The 22,559-nt window shown below is 52.1% G+C and overlaps 1 protein-coding gene across 1 annotated transcript in view; it reads left to right on the forward strand.

Annotated features, from left to right (window-relative positions):
* The first annotated feature begins 5,665 nt into the window (after positions 1-5,665).
* The window catches only part of LOC118635840 (cholesterol 24-hydroxylase), a 30,730-nt gene continuing 13,836 nt past the window's right edge, over positions 5,666-22,559 (forward strand). Inside the window, exons 1-5 of the mRNA XM_036270811.1 lie at positions 5,666-5,902; positions 11,745-11,825; positions 12,363-12,444; positions 18,618-18,691; positions 19,141-19,227. Coding sequence (XP_036126704.1) covers positions 5,781-5,902; positions 11,745-11,825; positions 12,363-12,444; positions 18,618-18,691; positions 19,141-19,227 — 446 coding nt within the window. The 5' untranslated portion in view covers positions 5,666-5,780. The remainder of the gene's footprint in view (positions 5,903-11,744; positions 11,826-12,362; positions 12,445-18,617; positions 18,692-19,140; positions 19,228-22,559) is intronic.

Consider the following 22,559-nt stretch of genomic DNA (forward strand, 5'->3'; position numbering starts at 1 on the left):
TGGGGGCTCCGGGTGGGGCAGCCCAGGCCAGCCCGTGTTCCAGGGCAGAGCAGCCTTGTGGTGGCCAGGAACCGGCTCCGTGAAGCTCTGCTCGCTGGAGCTGAGCGGGAGCCCGGGCCGCAGGAGAAGGCTGCAGGCTGGCCCTCTCCAGCTCCTCCCTCTGCCCTGAGCAGCGTGGCCTGGGCCCGGGCCCTTGGGTCTCGTCTGGCCTTGCGGAGCCCCTCGTGGGAACCTCGGTTAGCCCGCCACGGCGTGTGGCCTTGGTGCTGGTCACTGTTGTGAGACCTCCCAGCCCGCATGCACTCAGCCCTCACAGCGGCCTCCCCTCCCCTTTACAGACGGGACACTGAGTTGCACCGAGGTTACGCATCTTAACCGAGGGCGCCCAGGTGGGGAGGGGGGAAACCATCTGCTTACTGTCCCTGCGCCCTATCAGAGCCTGAGCCCAGAGCCCTGCTGGCACCCTAACCACTGCACTCCTGAGAAAGGTGCCGCTAGGCCGAGTGGGGTGCCTGCTGTGGGCTGCCAGTCTGACTGGGGAGCAGCTGATGAGACCCCTGTGGGTGCCTCCTGCCCAGGGCATCCAGGGGTGGTTGACCGGGCACCTTCCCAGGGTGCAAGGTGCCCATTGTCCATCCACACCAAACTCCTCACTGTGCAGGTGGGGACACAGTCCGGGGAGGCTGTGTCCAGGCCTGTGGCTGTGAAGGGCCGAGCTGAGACTAGAGCCCAGGGAAGGTGGGGTGGCCCTCAGGGTGGTCCCTCTGATCCAGAGTCAGGGGACGGGTCGCAGCAGCCTCTGCCTCCTCTTCCTGGACCCCTCCATGCCTGTCCCCATGCTGCTGAGCTCCCCTCCTCATTCCAAGGCCTGGAGGCCGTGATGCCACAAGGTGGGGGCTGGAAGGTGGGGCGGCATCTCCGCACCAACCGCCCGGGGCCACCCTCTGGGGCCCTTAGCACCATCCCCAAGTGGTGGAGAGGAGTGGTCCCGCCCTCAGCTGGGGCCCTGAGCCTCACTGCTGTTGCCGGGGTAACTGGGGGAGTCCAGGCCTCTCCGCTCCTCTGGACAGTGCTGGCCTCAGCCTGCCGGTCCCCTGGGCAGGGTCCCCCCACCCCCACCCCCAGGCTCCAAACAAGGGGCTGTGGCTGCCTCCTGGGAAGGAGATGACAGCAGGCTCATTGCTCCTACATAGTCCTAATGAAGGTGGGCAGCTGACGTTTGTTGAGCACTTACTACATGCTAGGCACTGTTGTAAAAGTTTTACCATCACCCACTCATTTAATCCTCATCTTTTTTTTAATACAAAACTTTTTGTTTTAATTTGTTAAAGCCCTGGCTAGTTTTGCTCAGTGGTTAGAGCGTCGGCCTGTAGACAGAAGAATCACAGGTTCAATTTCTAGTCAAGGGCATGTACCTCACTTTTGGGTTCCATCTCTGGCCCTGGTCAGGGTCGGGTGGGAGGTAACCAATCATGTTTCTCTCTCTCTCTCTCCCTCCCTTTCTCCCTCCCACTTTATCTGGGGAAAAAAAAAAAAATCAATGGAAAAATATTCTCGGGTAAGGATTAAAAAAAAAAGGTATAAAGTGTTATTGAGTCCAGCCAGTGTGGCTCAGTGGATTGAGGGTCGTCCCATGGACTGAGAGGTCCTGGTTCGATTCCTGGTCAGGGCGCAGGCCCGGGTTGCAGGCTTACTCCCCAGAAGGGGGCGTGCAGAAGGCAGCCAATGGATGTTTCTATCTCTCTTGCCCTTCCTCTCTCTCTAAAAAATCAATAAAACATATTTCTAAAAATTTTATTGAATGTATTGGGGTGATGGTTAATAAAAGGATATAGACCTCAGGTGTACAGCTCTGTAATACATCATCTGAATATTGTACTGTGCGTGCATGTAATCCTCATCTTAACTGTGAGGCAGGTGCTAGTTACCACTCCCCATTTACAGATGTGGAAGCTGAGGCCCAGGGGGGCTTAGTTACTTGCTAAATGTCACAGCTAATATTTGAAACCAGGCAGCCAGGCTCTGGAGCCCTAGCTGTGGCTGTCACACTGTGCTGCCTCAAGAGCATTGAATTTAGTGCCCCATCATCAGGCCCTGCCATTGTGCAGATGGGGACAAGTCCAGGAAGGAGCAGAGCTGGTGCTGACTCCGTGTCCAGTGCTTCTTTCACTCCTTTGTCTGTGGCTCGTCAGCTGAGAAGCATTCACAAGTGACTGTTCCAGGGACTTCCCTGCCTTAGAGTCCTTCAGGGTCTCTGAGGATGGGGTATGTAGTCTGGGACTGGCTCCCCCTGCTCCCTCCAGGCTTCTGCCCTCACTCCCTCTAATCTGTTCCCCACACAGCAGCTAGAGGGTCACTCAGAACCTGACCCAGAGAGGGGCTCCTCTGCCCAGCGTCACACAGCTTAGTTCCGGGAAGCCTCCTCCATCCTCTGACTACAGGAAAAGCCCCGTGTCCTTGGCAGCAGGACAGCTGTAGTTAGTGACTGAAGGCTGGCAAGCTAGTGGACACCTCCAGTTCCCCAAGGCATCCCTGTGTTTACACCTTGCAAATGTTTGACTTTGAGGCTGGACACTGGGGCTCCAGCCTCAGCTGTGTGGCCTTGGGGAGGTCACTTAACCTCTCGGAGCCTCATTGGAGCACAGCAGGATTATTGGAAGAAAAACGAGGTAACATTGGCAAACATGTTCAGCTCATTCCAGGTTGCTTCCTGGGTAGAAAGCTCAATACCAGGCTGGTGGTGTCCACACTGGCAGCTGACCACTGCACAGTGGGGTGGGGAGGGCTACGCCCTGTGGAGGGACCACAACAGAATGACCTGGGGAAAATCCTCAAAACGGGAGGAAGACGAACCCCTTCACGCTAACGTGTAGAACAAACATCTTCTTGAGGGGACATAGGTCCTCTAACCACCTTGCTAAGAAGTAGCATTTATTGAGCTCTTACTATATGCCAAATTCCTCGGGTGTGCTGGCTCATCTAATGCTCACAATGACCCCAAAGGGCACCCTTTTCCAGGTGAGGGGGTGGGCCCCCAAGGTGGCTACGTAACAGGTCTTACGTGCCATGTTAAGAGGGCAAGGCAGTTTTGAACCAAACTCCTCTCCCCACAGTCTGATCCTTCTCCTTCCCTGGGCCCCCTGTACCCTGCCAGGCCATTCAAGTGAGGACAGCCACTTCCAAACTGCATAGGCTGCCTGGCTGCCCGTACCTCCCTCCACAGTCCCTGCTGGGAGACCACCCTGTAAGGGCATTGTCCACACCAGGGATTCTCAAACTTAGGCAGAATCACCTGCAGGGCTGGTCAAAACACAAGTTGCCAGGTCCTGTCAGAGTTTTTGACTCAGTAAATCTTGGTGGGGCTGAGAATTTGCCTGGTGACACTGGGTGAAGCGATGGGCCGGCCTAGGGGCCACCCTCGGAGAACCATCATCTATACTAGTGTTGTCCAACAGAATGTAACATGAGCCGCATAGGTCACTTCCTATTTTCTGGCAGCCCTGTTATAAAAGTGAAAAGAAACAGGTGACATGAATTTTAATAGTACATTTTATTGAACCCAGCCTACTCAGAAATGATCGTTTTAACAGGCAATCAACATAAAAATATCAGATTTATGTTCTTTTTGTATTACATTGATGTGATTCAGTGTGTACGTTACACACACAGCACGTTTTGGTGTGGATTAGCCATGCGCCAAGTGCTTGATAGTCACGTGTGGCCAGTGGCTACCACGTTGTATAGGTTTGTCAAGCGCGACCTTCCCACCGAAGAGCCAGGTGTTTGGCCACGTGCTTCCCAGGGGCGCCCTCTGCTGGTGGCTCGCTGGTGCCAGCCCAGGAAAAGGCCTTGGTATGCCGGCTCATTAATTACCCACCTGATCACCGGAGCGCTGAGAGGATCAGATTAGGTGGCTATGGGGAGGGGACACTGTTGACTCGCTCCAGTCAGGGACAGGAGCGCTCTGTTGACAGAAATGCCAGGTTGAGCCATGGTCACACCGAGCCAGAGGTCACTGGTGTTGATCTATGCACCAGAGAACATTAACGAGTGCCAGTTCCTCTCATTCGCTCTAGCTGGATAGGCTCCCACTTCCACTTATGTCTTGAGGCAGCTCCTTGCCCGCATCGTGTGGGGCCCAGACTGTGACCAGAACAGTTCAGGACCTGGCCCTGCCCCCCTTGCCTTCTAAGAACAATTGTTTGGGGTCCTCCCTTCACATTGTCTCCAACCCCTGGTGCTTTTACCGCCTCCCTCGCTCTGCAGCAGGGGAAACAGCAGGTCTCCTGTGTGCGCCTGGGGCTACTATCACCAATACACGGGGGCGCCATGGCAAGTCACCGTCTACTAGCCCTACCGGGAGAGGTCGTTCCAGGTCCCAGCGCCAAGAGGGACGTCCTGGCTGTCGTCCGGGGGCAGAAATCCTGTCTCCTCTGTGCTGGGCCCAGATCTTAAAGCTTGACGCTCTTCATTACCCGGCAACCCCCCCCCCCCCGACAATCATGTTTCTGATAGGGACTGTCCTTGGCTGTACCTGGGAAGGGGGTACATAGGCCTTTTCTGTTTTCTAGTCCCCAAACCTCTCCTGGATTGGTCCATGAGTGGGCAGAGACATGTCCTCTTCTCCAAAACCCAGCAGTATCTATCTTTGGGCGCCCCCTCACCAACCCAGAGGATCTTTATCTGGACTAGGAGTGGACACACCTGGCCCTTCCCATCCACTGCTTTCATTCCGGGGCCTCCTGAGTGTAGAATTGGGACTAAAAAGCCCTGAGCTGGCCTCTTCTGTCATATCCGGACATATGGGTACGGAGAGGCAGGTTATAAAAGGGAGGGAAGTCTTGGTCAGTATGGTTCAAGAATACCATGTGGCCACAACGGTCACATTTCTCGCTTTGCCTTGAGGACCACCTTCCATACTCAGATTTTCAGTTACTCCAGCTCCTTTGGACCCGCGTCCACGCCTCTGACGCGGCTGCCCTGGATCTGGGAAGTTCCAGAAGCACCGGAGACTCTGGGAGAGCAGCCTCGGGCCCAGCCGTGCGCTCTTCATTCGCAGAATGCTGGTCACTTGTCCCATGAGCCCCGCTGGGAGGCTGGGTGTGGACAGGCCGGGCAGTAGAAACCAGCTTTGGGGGTTGGGGTTTCCAGGGAGAAGGCTGGAAACAATCGGCGTAGTACGGAAATTTAGAGGCTGGAATAGAGTTTCTAGAAAGGTTTTAGGGAAAAACGAAGGGACATAGGACCGCGCGCGGAGAAACGCTATTTGGAGGCGCCAAAGAGGGCGGAACCAGCCAGCAGCAGTTAGCGCCGCCGCCAGAGTAGCAAGCACGGAGGAATCAGGGTTGCCAGGGACAACGCGTTCTGGGCGGAGCTTCTCTTGGAGTAGAGCTTGAGAACTGAGGGCGGAGCCTCGGGAGGCGGGGAGGGGCGGAGCCTGGGGGTCTGAGCCAGAAGCAAGTTATGATTGGCGGAGACCACATGTTCTAGGCGGGGCCTGGGCTGAAGCCTTATTAAGGTTGGGGCGGAGCTCCACGAGGGGCGGGGCGGATCGGGGGCGGGCCCCGAGAATGGAGCCGGAGGCGGCGAAGTGGTTGGTGGGGACTGAGCGCCCTGGGAGGGGTCGGAGCCGGCGGGGGCGGAGCCGAGCGGCGGGGGCCGTGCTGGGTCGCGCCGGGCCTGGGGCCGAGGCGGCGCTCGGCGCTGACAGCTGAGTCGGCTCGCGGCCTCCCGCCCCCTCGGTGCCCGGCCCTGACCCTGGCCTGGCCTGCCCGGGAGCCATGAGCCCCGGGCTGCTGCTGCTGCTCGGCAGCGCCGTCCTGGTCGCCTTCGGCCTCTGCTGCACCTTCGTGCACCGCGCTCGCAGCCGCTACGAGCACATCCCCGGGCCGCCGCGGCCCAGGTGAGCGGGGGGTGGGGGCGGGGGCCTGGATGGGGAGCTCGAATAAGGGGTTCGGGGGACCGCGTCCAAACCAGAGTCGAGGCCGGGGGTCCAGCCTCGTCTTTGCGCGCGGCGGCTTGGAGACGGCGGCGGGGAGAGGGGCGCTAACTATTCTTAGTAACAAATTACTCACAGTCGCCGCAGCTGCTCGGCGCCCACCGCGTTCTGCTGGGCCCCACAAACGTGATGGCAGCGACAACCCTGTTAGGTAGGCGCTATTGTTACCCCATCGTTCAGACGAAGAGACTGAGGCGCGCAGAGACAAAGTCACCTGCCCAAGGTCACACCATCTGGAAGCCTAGATTTAAACCCAGCTCAGCCTGGCTCTACAGTGAGTGCTCTTAACTTTGGTGACTTGCCCGGGGTCACTCAACCGGGATTGGAACACACTGTACTTTGGTCACATTCCCATGTATTTCTGTCCTGGTATATCCTGTCTGTCTTCTCCTTAGTATTTCCATTCCATCCTTGGCCCCCATCCCCCCTCAACTTACCTCCCCCCACCAGAAGCTTACCTTTCTGATGCTTAAATCAAATGTGCCATTTCTCTGCTCCAAAGGCTTCCCATCACTTTAGAACTAAATCTAATTCTAAATTAAGTCCACTCCATGTCCAGCAAGGCCCCTGCCGAGCTGTCAGAACCTGCCGGTACAGTTCTCTTTCCCCTTGCTTACGCATTGCTGGCCCAGTCCGTCTGCACCCCCCCCCCCCCAGCTGATTCCCTTCTTACTAGTTCCCCATCCACCCTGTGTGAAGTCCACCTAGCCCCTTATGGGGCCATTCCCCGTGAAATTACCTTCTGTTCACCTGTTGACTGTCTATTCACCTGTTGACTGTCTTCCCCTTTAGAATGTGAGCCCCGGGAGGGCAGGGATGCTCTGTTGCTTGTGTATCCCCAGCGTCTGGCACAGTGCAGATACTCAATAAATATTTGTTGAATGAATGAATAAACAATGGTATTAGACACAATTTTTAAAACTTCAGGACCTGGACATTCTGGAAGGTACCCACCTCCAGCACAAGCCAGATGCCCTGGTATTAGAAACCTGAATTCCTGTTTGGTGGGTTCGGGAAAGATCTCTGTGGCTGGTAACATAGGAAGGCAACTGTTACTTCCTGCTGGCTCTCTGTCCTCCCAGGTGCCCCCTCCCGCCCTGGGGTCTTCCTGACCCTTTTCCCCTTTTGTAGCATCTCTTTGTCTTTCATGCTGCCTAGATGGTTCTTCCCTCAGCCTTCCAGACTTGGCTTAAATACTAATTCCAAGGGAGGTCCCACCTGCTCCCATGCTTAAATATATTACATTCATTTTATATATTCTAAGTGACCCTAATGGGAATTGGGTAATTAATTATTTGTGCAACCTCTTGTTAAGTGTCTGTCTCTCCCATAGGCCTGTGTCTGTCTCGTTCACTGCTGTGTCCCCCCCCCCCCATTGAGCACAGCAGTGCCTGGTACATGCGTAGTAGACACTCAGAAAACAAGTGCTTCAAGGTGGCTGGTGGAAATCCTCTGCAAGTTCTGTTAGGTACACGATCACCCTTTCAAGTTTCAAATCACTTGTTCTGATAGGTCTTACCATGACTTGGCCTCTTTGAGACCCATGTGCTTCAAGGATGACAGACCTGGTCAATCTCTGTGGCTTCAAGGCAGGACTTGAATCAAGCCTCTCTCTGCCCCTCTCCCCACATCTTTTTTTGTTTTGTCCTTGCATTTTAAAAATAAAATTCTGCATGCCATATAACTTGCCCTTCTAAACTACCATCCCCACTAGTGTTTCATCAGCCCTAAAAGGAACCCCATATCCATTAGCTGTCACCTCGACCCCCAGCCCTAGGCAACCAGTCACCTACTTTCTGTCTCCACAGGTTTGCCTGTTGTGGACATTTCGTATCAATGGACTCATACAATATGTGGCCTTTTTTGTCTGGCTTCTTGCACTTAGCATGTTGTCAAGGGTCATCCATGGAGTAGCATGTGTTCACATGTCTTTCCTTTTTAGGCCTGAATTCTCCCCCAAATCTTATCCCACAGAATCTACATGTGACCTACAGGGGTGTGTGTGTGGGGGTGGGGGTGGGCAGAGGAGTGGGAGGAGGCTGAATGTCGTTTTAATCCAAAAAGATTTTGGATTAAAAATTGGTTGGTGGCCAAGTATAAAACCACACTTAATGGAAGTTCTGAGACGTCTTCTAGCGCCAATCAGGCACTTTGGCATTCAAAACCTGGCCCCCCAGCCCATGATTAGCAGTACCATGGTTGACAAGAAATTAATGTACCGAGTCTCCAGGAGTGGCATTTGCCCCTTGATGCTTCGGGGTTTTGTCAGGTTGCAGGCAGGGACCCCTCTTCCCTGCAAAGAGGCAGCTGCTGGGCTCCCACGCACCGACTTTACCCTCCTTATTCCGCAGGAGTCGTCGGGATGCCTCTCCTCCAGGCTGTCCTCCCTGAGGGCCCTCCTCTGTGCTCTTATTATAAACAGTATCCTACTGCACTGATCCATGTAACAGCTGAAACCTCAGACCCAGCGTTCAGATCCCACACAAACACGCGTAGCCCTTGTTTCCCTGTCCCTGCCCGAAACTCCTTACCAGCCCCACTCTCCTTCCTGTAGTGTGGGGCGAACATAGATTGACAACGGAAAGTCTCTCTCCCAGGGTTTATTTCTTTTGCAATATGTTTTTCAAGTTCGACTCCCAGGCAGGGCTGGTTCTCTCCCCCTACTCCTACCTGCCACGTTGCTGGGTGGTTCCTGGTGACGGCGGACACCCACTGCCGGACTTCGGGTGCCCAGCGGAGCACTCACCACCTATCCCTCTGGCACGAGGCACAACCACAGCCCCTCACCTCGACTCCTGGTGGATGGCCCATCCTTTCATCCCTCTGGGTGGTCTTACAGTGGGCTCTCCAGACGACCTCTGCTCCAGTGACCGTCCACGGCTTTCTCTGACCATGGGACGCTTTGGATCCCCACTGTGCCCGCCACATTTTTATAGGGAACTGCACATGCTAGGGACGGGCCAGGAGGAGGATTGTGCCCTCCCCTCTCTCCTGGGCTGCCCTGTCACTTCCAGTCCCATGCCAGGGCCATGCCAGGTGGGCTTCTGTCTGCCCCTCCCAGTCCCGGTGTTCTACCATCCCCTCATCATATCAACCCTTACCTCCTTATTTCTAACCCCGGCTCTGGCTCTGCCTTTGCCTCCCCAGCGCCCCCTGCAGGAGCTGGAGGGAACGGGCTTCAGTTCCTTTTCTTGCCGCCAGTGGAGACCTTGCTGCTCTGTGCCCCTGTCCTTCTGCAGGTGTCACTCACCTTCCTCCTCAGGGGGTGTGGACCCCAGGGGTTAGGGCAGAGGATCTCAGATTAGCCTGGGAGGGTGAGGAGGTTGCAGACACTGTTCTCACTCAAATCAGAACATTTCCCCCAAAATGAGCAGCTTTGGGGAGTGAGCATGCATACGAGGTTATTCTGGGAAGACGGCCAGTGGTGTGTGGTGTTCGCGGTCCCTCTTTCTGCAGGTGGAGCAGTGTAAGTTCAGCTCCTACCCTTCCCTTCCGCCCGCACATCTGCTCGCCTACTCTGCAGCCTTCCTGCCGGCTCTCCAGTCCCGGCACACCCCCTCCACCCCTCCATCCGCATGCTCAGCCTTTCTTCTTGCCTCCCACTTCCCTGAGCGACGGATCAGCCGAGAGAACTTCCTTTCAGGGCTCCTGCTGCCACAGCCGCCCCCTTGCCCACAGGCCCACTCACCCTCCCCTCCCGCTGGGACGGGGGCTGCTGGCCAAGGACAGCTGCCCGGGCTGCTCAGCAACACTGCCCCCCACTGCTCTCTCCTGCGTCATCAGTTTTCCTTCTCTTCTGCATCCTTCCCATTTTTATATAATATGCTGTTAAAAAACAACCTTTCCTTCCTGCTCTCATTCCCTCCAATGGCCGCCCCGTCTCTGCACCCCGAATGCAACTCCTGCCCTGAGAGGCCCGCCTACCTTTGGGCCCCTGTTCCTCCCTCTTGTTCTCTCTTGAACTCACCACCCCGTGGGCTCTGGCCCCTACCTCTCCACCCAACCTGCTTTGGTCGAGGTCCCAGTGACCTCCATGTTGCTAAAAGTCAGTGCTGGGTCCCCATCTTGCTGGCAGTCAGGGGCAGACCCTTGTCTCCCTCCTCCTTGAAGCCTATCTTCAAAGCATACCCCCCCCCCCTACGGCTCTCCCCATGTCTCCTGCCCAGTCTCCTTGGCAGGTTGTCCCTTTATACTTGTCCTGGGGCCTCTGGGGGAAACTGAGTGCCAGCCCTGGGGAATCTGGGACCCGTGGGGCCAGGCCACAGAGCGGCCTCACTGCGGGGGGCAGAGTTGCTGGTGGAAGGAGGGCTGCTGCGGGGTGTTGAGCTGGAGCTCCCAGCCCGCCCCTCCTGCAGACGGAACCCGAGAGCCAGTGGACTTGGCCTTGAAGGCTGCCCCACTGCATGGGCATGGGTGGGGGTAGGTGAAGGGGTCGGCTGCTCCCCAAAAGCCCCTCTCAGTCCTGCTCACCTTGGTAAAAGGCAGCTCCGTCTCTCTGCCCAGTGGCCCGGGGTCATCCTTGACACCTGTCTCAGCACACCCAGACGGTCAGCCAGTCCCATTGGCTCACCTTCAGTGTACACTCGGAATCGGACTTCTCACCTCCACCGGTCCAAGCCCTCACCACCCCTCACAGTCTGTCCCCATTACTCTCAGCACTGCAGCAGCAAGAACAATACAGTTAAAACCCAAATCAGATCTTGTCCCTGCTCAAAACCCACCAGTAGCCCCCACTTCACCAAGGGCAAAGCCCAAGTGTGGACAACAGCCCACAAGGCCGTCCATATCTGTCTCACCTTGGTGACCCCAGCCTGTATCACGGTCCTCTTAAGCGCTCTGCTCTAGCCACACTGCCTTCCTTGAACTTACCAAGCACACTCCCACCTCAGGACCTTTGCACTTGCCATTCCTTTGCCTCAAATGCTCTTCCCCTGAATACCTGCTCAGCCAAGTCCCTCACTTCTTACAGCTCACATGACACCATCACAGAGGAATGTTCCCTGACCCACCTGCATAAAATGGCCACCCCCACATCCATCCCCAGCTCTCCTTACCCACCCCCACCCCCAACTCGGATTTTTCTCCCATCAGTCTCTGACTTCATATTTACTTACTTATTTGTTTATCTTCTCTGTCTCCTCCCAGGAGAATGAGTTCACTGACCCCGAAAATTCCAGTTACAGTTTTGTTGTCTGGTTGCTATAGTAAGTGAGCTTGACTGGAATAGAGTCATTGAGGAGACAGGAAGTTATGAGCCCCCTGAAATGTGCCTCAAGGTGACACCAAAAGGCTCACTTATAATTCGGTGATCACACTGCAGATTTAGTGTGACCCATCCAGCCTCTGGTGGTAAGGACTATGGGGCAGCCTGCTACCAGACACACTGTGGGCAGGTGACCTCACCTGTCTAGCCTCAGCTGCCCTACCTCTAGGTGGTGGGGAGAGCGGTGAGGCTGGGCCTGGCACACAGCCTGTGGTAATTCCACACACTATTATTGAGTGCCAGCCCCTGACCTCTGCACCAGGGAGATTGTTGTATTTCTCTCCATCGCCTGTCCAAGGAGGCCTTGAGCCAGCCAGACCCAGGTGTGCCCTGCCTGGTGGCCGGAGCCATTGCCAGACCTCCCCGTGCCTCAGCCCTCCTGTCTGTGAAGTGGGTCGATAACGCCGACCTCACCGGGCCCTGTGGGGAAGGGAGCGCTCTTTATGGTACTTCCAGTGATTTTAATGTTTCCATTTCTTCTAGTTTCCTTCTAGGACACCTTCCCTACTTTTGGAAAAAGGATGAGGTTTGTGGCCGCGTGCTTCAAGATGTGTTTTTGGATTGGTGGGTCCTAACTTGTCATTCGTTGCCCTTACCCCAGGCCAGGGGCCCCAGGGCCAGCTCCCTCCCCACCCCCAGCGCAGGACACACTCCCCACTTCCTGCCGCAGTCACTCCCGCCTCAGCAGGTTCTCCCCTGAGGGGGAGGCAGACCGGGCTGGTTCCAGAGGCAACCCATGACCTTAGACCAGCCACCACAAGCTCTCTGAGCCTCAGTTTCCTCCTCTGTAACCTGGGTGTGGGACGTGACTGGATAAAGTAATTGTTTGAGGTGGTGCTTTACACTTTTCAAAGCGTTTTCAGAAACATGATATTGCTTGATTCCTAGTACAACCTTTAGGAGTATAGCAACCCCACTGCATGGATGTGGAAACTGAGACCCACTGGGGGACATGACTCAGTCGTGAGTCAGCCCCAGGGCAGAGCCTGGGCCCCGAGCCCTTCCTGGGATGGGGCACCTTGCTTCTCCTACTGGGTCTGGGCTGGTGATAGTCACATCTCCGGTAGTTGACAGCCTCTTTTGGGTCACTTTGGTTTCCAGGGCTAAGAAGTACGGGCCTGTTGTGCGGGTCAATGTCTTCCACAAAACCTCGGTCATCGTCACCAGCCCCGAGTCGGTCAAGGTAGGAAACAGAGTGGTTTCCATGGGGATGCGCCTCCCCTTCTTCCCTTGGCTGGGTGTGGGAACTTGGCCCTGGGACTGTGAGAGAGATGTCCCAGAGTCACATCACATATATTTGGGCTGGTGTCCCGAGGATCCAAAAGGGATTGGCATCCTTCTAACTGCCCGCTGTTTGGTGGGTTCCTAAAGGCGGGGCCATATGATGTGGGCAGTGAGTGGTGACTTTGCTGTTGGACCCCTTTGGTGCCCACACATTTAGTTAGCTCGCCTTCAGCTTCAGTGCCCTTCATTGGCAAGGTGAGACTCTAACTAACCCTCTCTCTCAAGGCTATGATACAAATTAAATATTGATCGACTTATTTAACAAATAAAGGGTCAAAGGGTACTTCATGGCATTTATTATGGGTCATGCACTTTTCTTTGTGCTTCCCAATTATTAACTCATTAGACCTCATGGGGAGAACTCTTATGAGTCCCCATGTTAGAGATGAAGAAACGGGCACAGGTGGCATTCGTTGGTCTGTGCTGTGTGCAGGATGGTATCTGCCATGTAGGCATTAAGGATGGCCATCAGATCAGCCACCTGGGAGTAAGCAGAACTGGGCTCAAATCTGAGCTCTGCCACCAACCAGCTGTGGGACCTGGACAAATTACTTCATCCCTCTGGGTCTCAGTTTCCTTGTCTATAAAATAAGAATGATGCCTTCCTTCTAGGGATCGTGAGACTGGAACAGAAATAATGTGTGTGAGCCATCTAGTCCATGCCTAGCACAGGGCAGTTGCTCAGTAAACGATGGAGCTGTTATCCACACAGTGGTACTCAGACGTTGCATGGAGTGGTTCTCTGCGTGGAGGGTGGCTGTGGCGACACAAAGAAGGATGGAGTGCAACTTAGGCTTCAGATCAGGAGACAAGTTGAACAGTTATGGTGTCTCTAATAGGATGTCAAAAATAATTTTATGTTTAAAAGTTTAATTTCAATACAGACACAGTTTAAGACTTTTTAAAGCATGCCACCAAAAACCACGCCCAAAAACCTTCATCATGCTCAATGAGAAAGGGAGTCGAAAGATATATGTTACTATGATGAATCACATTGATAAACAGTCATGTGTCAAACCAACCTTGCATTCCTGGTCATGATACAATTTGCTCCTGAATACATGGATAGCATTCACTCATCTTTGGTTAAGAATTTTTGTTTCTGTCTTTATTCTTTTCTTATAATGCCTTTTTCTGGTTTTGGTATAAGGTTAATAGGCCTCATAAGAGGAGTTGGGAAATGTTCCCTTTCCTCTTTTTCCTGAAAGAGTTTGTATAGGAGTGGTGTTATTTCTTGCTTTGATGTTTGACAGAATTCAGTAGTAAAGCCATTTGGGCCTGGCTTTTTTTTTTGAGGAAGGTATTTTTTGTTTGTTTTAATTACACATTCAATTTCTTTTTTCTAAAGTTTTTTTTTTTTTTTAAATTTTATTCTTGCCTTGGCCAGTTTGGCTCAGCGGTTAGAGCGTTGGCCTGCGGTCCAGAGAGACCCAGGTTCGGTTCCCGCTAAGGGCATGTACCTCGGTTGCAGTTTGTCCCCGGCCCTGGTTGGTCGTGCGGGTGGCAGCCACTCGATGTGTCCCTTTCACGTCGATGTTTCTCTCTCTCTCTCTTCTCTCTCTCCCTCCCACTCTATCTGAACAAAAAATGGAAAAATGTCCTCGAGTGAGGATAAATAAATAAATAAATAAATAAATAAAATATTTTATTCTTTATTAATTTTAGAGAGAGAGGAAGGGGGAGGGAGCGAGAGATAGAAACATTGATGAGAGAGAACATCGATTGGCCACCTTCTGCATGCTCCCCACAGGGGATCGGGCCTACAACCTGGGCATGTGCCCTGACCGGAATCAAACCAGTGACCTCTTGGTGCCTGGGTCAATGCTCAACCACTGAGCCACACTGGCTGGGCCACATTCAATTTCTTTAATTTATATATGGCCATTCAAATTTTCTGTTTTTCAAGTCACTCAAGGACTTTGTTTATTTTTTTCAATTGTTGAAACTATTGGTATAAAGTTGCCTACAATATTTATTTATTATCTTTTTAATGTTTACCAGGTCTATGTGATGTCCCCTCTTTTATTCCTGGGAATAGTAATTTAGACTTTCTCTTATCTTCTTTACCAGGCTAGCAAGAGGTTCATCAGTTGTATTCATCTTTTCAAAGGACCAGCTTTTGGTTTTATTGGTTTTCTCCAGTGTTTGTTTGTTTTCTATTTTGTTGATTTCTGCTCTTAATTATTTCTTTCCTCTACTCACTTTGAGTTCATCTGTACTTATTCTACTATTTTAAGGTGAAAACCTAGGTAATTGACTTTATACTTTGTTTCCTCATATAAGCATTTAAACTATAGGTTTTCTATAAACATTATGTTAGCCATCAGATGTACCATACATTTCAAAATGTTGTACTTTTATTTTCATTCAGATCAAAAGAATTTCTCACTTCCCTTGTGATTTCTTTTTTAAACCATGGATTATTTAAGTATGTATTATTACATTTCTAAATATCATAAGATTTTTCTGTTATTAGTTTCTAATTTAATTCTGTAAGGTCAGAGAAAATACTGTTCATTATTTCAGTCCTTTTAAATTAATTGCAGCTTGTGGTATGACCTGGCATATGATCTATCTTTGTGAATGTTCATGAGCACTTAAAAAGTATATATATTCTGTAATTAATGAATGGAGTGTTTTAGAAATATCAATCAGGTCAAGTTGGTTGATAGTGTTACTCTAATCTTTCTTACTAATTTTCTGTCTATATGGTCTAGCAATTTCTGAGAGAGGAGCGTTGATCTCTCCAACCATAATCATGAATTTGTCTATTTTTACCCTTCGTTTTATCACTTTTGCTTCATGTATTTGGAAGTTGTGTTATTAGGTATATTTATCATTATTATGTTATTGTGATGAATTGATCCCTTTATTTTTAGAAATACTCCCATTTATCCTTGGTGTAATAGTCTATTTCCTAGAATATATTTTGTCTGGTATTAATATAGCCACGCCAGCTGCCTTACACTTAGTGTTGCATGGTGTACCACTTTCTATTCTTTAACTATTAATCTATTTGTTTTTTGTTTTTTTGTATTTAAAGTGAGTTCCTTATAGATAGCATATAGTTGGATCTTGTTTAAAAATTTTTTTAAAATATGTTTTTATTGATTTTTTAGATTGAGAGAGGGAGAGAGAGTGATAGAAACATCAATGTGAGAGGAAAACATTGATTGTCTGCCTCCTGCACGCCCCTCACTGGGGATCAATCCCGTAACCCAGGCATGTGCCCTGACTGGGAATCAAACCCAGACCTCTCAGCCCATGGGTTGATGCACAGTCCACTGAGCCACACTGGGCCAGGCTTGATCTTGCTGTTTTATACAATCTGACAATCTCTGCCTTTTAACTGTAGTGCTTAGGTCATTTACATTTAATGTAGTCAATGATATGGTGAGGTTTGAATCTGCCATGCTTTTGTTCTTTTCTATTTGTCCCATCTGTTGTTTCTTCCCTTTTCCTCCTTTCCAGCTTTCTTTTGGACTGAGTAGGTTTTAACATTTCATTTTTCCTTCACTATTGTATTATTAGCATGCTCTCTCTCTCTCTCTCTCTCAGTGGTTGTCCTAGGGTTTCTAGTATAATCTTTAACTTAGATCAAGCTATCCTCAAGCAATATCATACCACTTCATCTTTGCCCACTTTTAAGATTTTTTTTTTACTTTATCACTGGTTTCAGAAATTTTATTATGATCTGCCTAGGCACACAATTCTTTGTATTGGTTCTATGTAGCATTCTTTGAACTTCTTGGATAGGTGGGTTCCTTGAATATATTTGAAGTATTTGTGATAAATGTGTTGAAGGTTTTATCTGAGAATTCCATCGTCTGTTATTTCTGGGCCTGGTTACAGGTCAGAATCTCCTGCTCTTTAGCATGTCCATGATTTTCTATTGCACCCTGGACACTGTGGGTTGTACATTGCTGAGTGCCTGAAATTGTTATCATCTTTAAACAGTGCTGGATTCCTTCCGGCGTATGGTAAAGGAACTTGCAGATCAGTTTGATCCTTTCCAGGTTTGCTTTAAGGCGTTTGTAGGGTTGATATAGAGCAGACTGTGGAGCTGGTTTAGCCCAATGACTATGGAGTGATCCTTCTTGGGCCTTTAATAAGGGCCTCGTGTCTAAGGTTTGACTCTGGTCTGTGGGAACGCGAACACTTCTTGGCCTGTCTACGCTCCGAGAATTGTTCAGCCTTTAGTCAGGCAGTAATTCTCCTTTCCCGAAAGTTGTTTTTCTCCCAGTCTTGTGGAGGTTTACTGTACACGTGACCAGGTTGGCGTTCATTCACAGATGCAACGGATCCCTAGGCGGGTTTCAGGACGGGAGCTCTCTATGCGTAGCTCCCTCCTCTCAGGGGCTCTGCCCTACACATTCTAGCCTCTGATCTCTGGCTCATACATTCGGAAAGGCTGCTGGGCTGTCTGAGTTTCTTCTTTAAGTGTCTGTTCTGACACTGGCTCTGGACAGAAAGCTGGAGGAACCCTAGGTTCTACAGCTTACCCCCCGCCCCCTTTCTTTCTCTCAAGACTCAGTCCCGCTCTGCCTGTTGGTCAGTGTCTGGAAGCAGGCATTCCATGCATTGACCCATCTTGCTGGTTGTTCAGGGCAGGAGGGCAAGTCCCTAGCAGTTATAGGCACAAGTATGCTGTCACTGGGAGCGACTAGAGAAGGCAGCAAGGTACTGGGGGCGCCCTTTGCATCCCTGTCTCAGAATCTGGCTCACTGGGCCATCAGAGGATCCCCAGTCCGAGGGACAGCAGGCCATGGGTGCCCTGGCTATGGGGACACCCGGTCAGAGCTTGTGTTGAAGCTGCTATGCCTTAGTCCACACTGGGACCGACCTAAACCTCAGAATGCCCGGGGTGTTTGAGAGGGGCCTGGGAGGCTGGCTGTCACTGTCACGTCTTTCTGAAGGAGAGGACCCTTTGGGAGGGGGATAGTGACAGAACTTGACTCGCAAATAACAGTGTTTGGCTGGGATTGGGGTCCCTGGAATGTGGCTCACGATCCAAAATTAACCACTTCCGGGGGTTCCTTTCAGCTGAAAAATTGATATTAGACCCCTGGGAGCAAATCTCACAGATATTAGCACCCCCTGGTTAATGTGCAGCAGAGATGTCAGATGTCACCTCCCGTGTCCCAGCACCCCCAGGATAAAGCTCAGCATCCCCGGGGGCAGGCCTCTCCAGCCCCTCCCAACTCCACCCACTTTTGCCTGAATGTGCCATGTGACCCTGGCTCCCCCCACCCTGCCCCCATCAGGACCATCCCTCCCCTTCCCCACAGCAGACTGGATTCAAATCCAATGGCCACTTACGTGTGTGAACTCCGGCCAGCTTTACATCTCAAGTTTTCTCATCTCCATGTAAACGGGCGTTAAAGTGCCACCCACATCTGAGGGCTGACTGGGCATTAAATGGTGCCCCGGAGGCTGAGGTGTGCCTGGCATTTACGCAGCACCTTGCTCGGCCTGTGGTGCAGAACCAGTTTGCTCTCCACAGCAGTCCTAGCAGGCGGGCACCCTTCCCCATCTTGTACGGTGAGGAGGCAGGGCCAGAGGAGGTGAGTAACTTGCCCACGGTCATGGTTTTTAGCACGAGGTGGAGGGAGGATGCTGAGCCCAGATTCAAATCCAAGCCAGCAGACTCCTCAACCCAAGCTGTTAACCCCTGGGCACGGCTGCCTCAGGAGCTGTAAGCTAATGTTACTGCTGTACCATCCAGCTCTTGGTGAGGAGGTTGGCCCTTCCTCCAGGAGGCCTTCTGTGCCTTCCACAGCTGGGTTGGCACCAACAACCCTGAGCCTGTGCCGAATGAAGGTGGCAGGGCGTGGCCACAGGGCAGCCCCTCCGCCCCTCTGCAGCCTTTTCCTCATTGCTGAGCAGGATACTCGGGCTTGAAGGCAGGACTTCGGCAGGGTTCCGTGAGGTCACACGTGCGACGTGTTCACGCTGCAGCTGGCGCTCAGCTCTGGGTGAGAACGTGGGCGCGTTTCACCAAAGCAAGACTGCCGAGCCCTCTGCAGCCTTTCTCGGGTGCACGAGCTGATGTTGGTTTTTTTGGATGTTTAGAAGTTCCTGATGTCAACCAAGTACAATAAGGACTCCAAGATGTACCACGCCATCCAGACAGTGTTTGGTGAGAGGTAAGGCGTGCGGAGGGGACCTCGGGGGAGGCTCTGGCTGCGAGCAGAGGACCCACAGGCTCCAGAGCCTTGGGGTAGCTGTAGGGCCCGAGCTCCTGGCTGCCAGGCACAGTGCCCACGGCTCCCACCAGCACCTCCCTTCTCCTCTTCCCCTCCTACGGCAGGTGGGAGGGTGGGGGTCACTGAGGGTGGGGCACACGATCACCCCATTTCTTTTTCGTTTACTTATGTTTCATCGAGATTAAATCCACACACCATAAAACCTGCCATTTGAACCGCATTGGAGGCGCAGTCCAGCGGCGTCTGGTCAATTCACAGCGAGGTTCAGGCATCACCACTGTGCAGTTTCAGAGCATTTCCAGTACCCTAGAAGGTGACCCCGAGCCCACCGGGCCACCAGTCCCCGTTCCCTCACCCCCGTCCTCTCGTCAAGTGTTTGTGTCCCGCAGGCTGTTTGGCCAAGGCCTGGTGTCCGAGTGTGATTACGAACGTTGGCACAAGCAGCGGCGCGTCATGGATCTGGCCTTCAGCCGCAGGTGAGCGTGGCCACCGCCGGGCAGCGTGGGCTCGGCTGGTCAGGGCGGGGGCTCACCCAGCCAGCGGGGACAGAGGGAAGAGGCTGGCCAGCGGGACGAGAGGCTGAGAGAGGTCCCATGTGATTTGTGAACGTCAAGGGTTGAGCGACAATGAAGCCCAGAGGTGTGGGGGTCCCTGTGCACCAAGAACTCCCCAGGCTCCACCACTCTATTTATTATAGTTTCCACTCTGGGTGACATTTTATTTATTTATTTAAAAAATTATGTTTTTCCTTTCTTGATTTTAGAGAGAAGAAGGGAGAGGGAGAGAGAGATAGAAACATCAATGAGAGAGAACATCGATTGGCTGCCTCCTGCACGCCCCCCACTGGGGATCGGGCCCACAACCTGGGCATGTGTCCTGACTGGGAATCGAACCTGTGACCTCTTGGTGCCTGGGTCGATGCTCAACCACTGAGCTACACTGGCCAGACTAACATTTTATTTTTAAAGTAACTTGCATTGAAATACAATTTACATAACATACATTTCACCCATTTGCCAGGTGCAACTTAGTTTTTAGTGTATTCAAAAATCGTACAACCATCACCGTAGTCAATGTTAGAACATTTTCATCACCCCCAAAAGCAGTCCCCCTCCTTTCCCCTCTGTGCAGGCAGCTCCTGGCACCCACTCATCTGCTTGCTGTCTGTGGATGTCCTACTCTGGACATTTCCCGTAAATGGAGTCACACAGTGTGTGGTCTTTGTACCCGACTTCTTTCATGTGGCATCATGTTTTTCGCAGTTCATCCATGTCATAGGATGTACCAGGAATCCATCCCTTTTTATTGCCAAGTAATAGTCCACTGGGTGGCTAGACCACAGGTGGTTGATCCACTCATCTGTCGGTGGACATCTGAGTTGTTTCTGTTTTTGGCTTTTGTGAATAATGCTGTTCTGAGCATTCATGTGCATGTTTTGCGTGGATGTACATTGCTGGTTTTCTTGGGTGTATGCCCAGGGTGAGATTTCTGGGTCACGTGGGAAGTCTGAGTTTAACATTTTGAGGAAGGTAATCTTTTATTTTGATATCACTTCAAATTTGCAGAGAAACAGCCAGGATAGTCTAAGGACTCCTATCTTTTACCCAGATTCACTTACTGTTTTTGTTTAAATCACCATGTGTTTATCATTTCTTCTTTGTGGGTCTGTATAAATACATTTACCATTCTCGGTGTGTATGCATTGTTCATCTTATTTAATATGGTGCATATTTTGTAAACCATTTGAGAGTAAGTTGGGGACATGGTCATCCCTTCCCTTAAACATTTCTGTGTGCATTTCTCAAGAACAAGGGCATTCTCTCACGTGACTACAAAATGAGGACACTTCCCATCAACCCCATACTGTTCTCGAATTTGCAGTCTGTATTTGAACTTGGCCGTTTGTGCAACTACAGCTATTTTTGTCTGGGATCCACTCCAGGCTCATGTGCTATGTTCGGTTGCCCTGTATCATTCCAGAATAGTTCTTAGTCTTTCCCGGGCTTTCTGGACCTTATGATTACAGCCTGTTGTGTCCGATGTCCTTCCACTTGAGTTTGTCTGCGTTTCCGCATGCGTGCACTCGGTTCTGCTTTTTGGCGGGAACGCACGGGAGTGACGCTGTGACCTCCTCAGGGCATCCTGTTGGGGGTGCCAGCCGTCGGCGTGTCGTTGCGGAGATGCTACCTTGGCTCCCTCCGTCAAGGCCGTGTCCTCACTGTGCACTTACTACTGAGAATGCGGTTAATCGTGGGCGGATATTCACACCTGCCTGCACGGTCATTGCCTCCCGGCCACCTGTCCCCTCCTCCCGTGCATTCACACTGCCCTGGAGAGATCCTGCTAAAATTCACATCTGACCACCATACTCCCCTGTCCTGACGCCGTCAATGGCTCCTGATCATCTGAAGATGAAGGTCAGACTCCACGCACCGGCTTCGGGCCCCTAGACCCCTCCGGCCTTTGCACCTCTCTCCTCTGCCTTTCTCTAGCCCCGGGCCCTTCCGGTATCTGCCTCTGTTCCTGCCGTCCCTGGGCCTTCCGTGCTCTCCAGAGACTCCTGTGCCGCCGCCTCTTTTTTTTTATTTTTTATTTTGCTTTTCTCTCTTGTTAATCCTCACCTGAGGATATTTTCCCATTGATTTTTAGATGGAGTGGAAGGGAGGGAGGGAGGCAGTGGGAGAGAGAGAGAATCATCGATGTAAAAGAGACACATCGATTGGTTGCCTCCTGCACGACCCCGACTGTGGCTGGGAATCGAACCTGCAGCCCAGGTACGTGCCCTTGACCAGAAATCGAACCCACAACCCTTTGGGCCGAGGGCCGATGGCCAATGTACTAACCACTGACCCAAACCAGCCAGGCCTCGCCTCCTTCGATGCCCAGATAAGGTGTCACCGCTTCGGGAAACTGTTCTCTGGCCTGGAGGCTGAGTCAAAGCCCCTGTCGTCCACCTCGTCACTGGACGGCGGGTTCCCGAAGGCAGGAGAGCACCCCGTCCCCGACCCCCTCGCCCGGCACAGCACAGGCCCTTCCCAAGCCCTCCAGCAGTGTCCACAGCGAATGCGCACATGAATGACAGGGGAGCTGAAACAGTCTCGGTGCCACCGGAGAGGTGTCGGGAGTGAGACTGAGAAGGGACAGACGAGGAAGAGGCCAGGTCAGGGGACGTATTCCCTGCCCCCGGGAAGCTCTGAGGTCATCCGAGGACATAGATTCTAACCCGATGACACCCACAGTGCTCACGACTGACGTCCCGGTGACATCCCCTAGGTGGGCCCTCCCTAGCACACAGGACCTGGCCTTTGAATGCTCTCACACACATTTTAATTTCTTCTTCTTTTATTTTATCCTCACTTGAGGACATTTTTCGATATTTTGTTCAGATAGAGAGGGAGGGAGGGAGGGAGGGAGGGAGAGAGAGAGAGAGAGAGAGAGAGAGAGAGAGAAACATCGACGTGAAAGGGACACATCGAGTGGTTGCCACCTGCACGACCCAACCAGGGCTGGGGACAAACTGCAACCGAGGTACATGCCCTTAGCGGGAACCGAACCCGGGTCTCTCTGGACCGCAGGCCAACGCTCTAACTGCTGAGCCAAACCGGCCAGGGCGACATTTTAATTTCTTTACTTAATTGTGGTAAGATTTACAGCACATGAAATTTAGCATCTTGCCCATTTTTAGGGGTGCAGTTCAGTGGTGTTAAGTACGTTTAAATGGTTGTGCAACCGTCACCCCACATTTCTAGTGTCTAGTCTCCCGGGAAGGGAGTCATCTAAGAGATGACTGTTTGACTGGAAATGCAAA

Source organism: Molossus molossus, unplaced genomic scaffold (genome assembly GCF_014108415.1).
Source record: "Molossus molossus isolate mMolMol1 unplaced genomic scaffold, mMolMol1.p scaffold_m16_p_1, whole genome shotgun sequence".
NCBI lineage: Eukaryota > Metazoa > Chordata > Mammalia > Chiroptera > Molossidae > Molossus > Molossus molossus.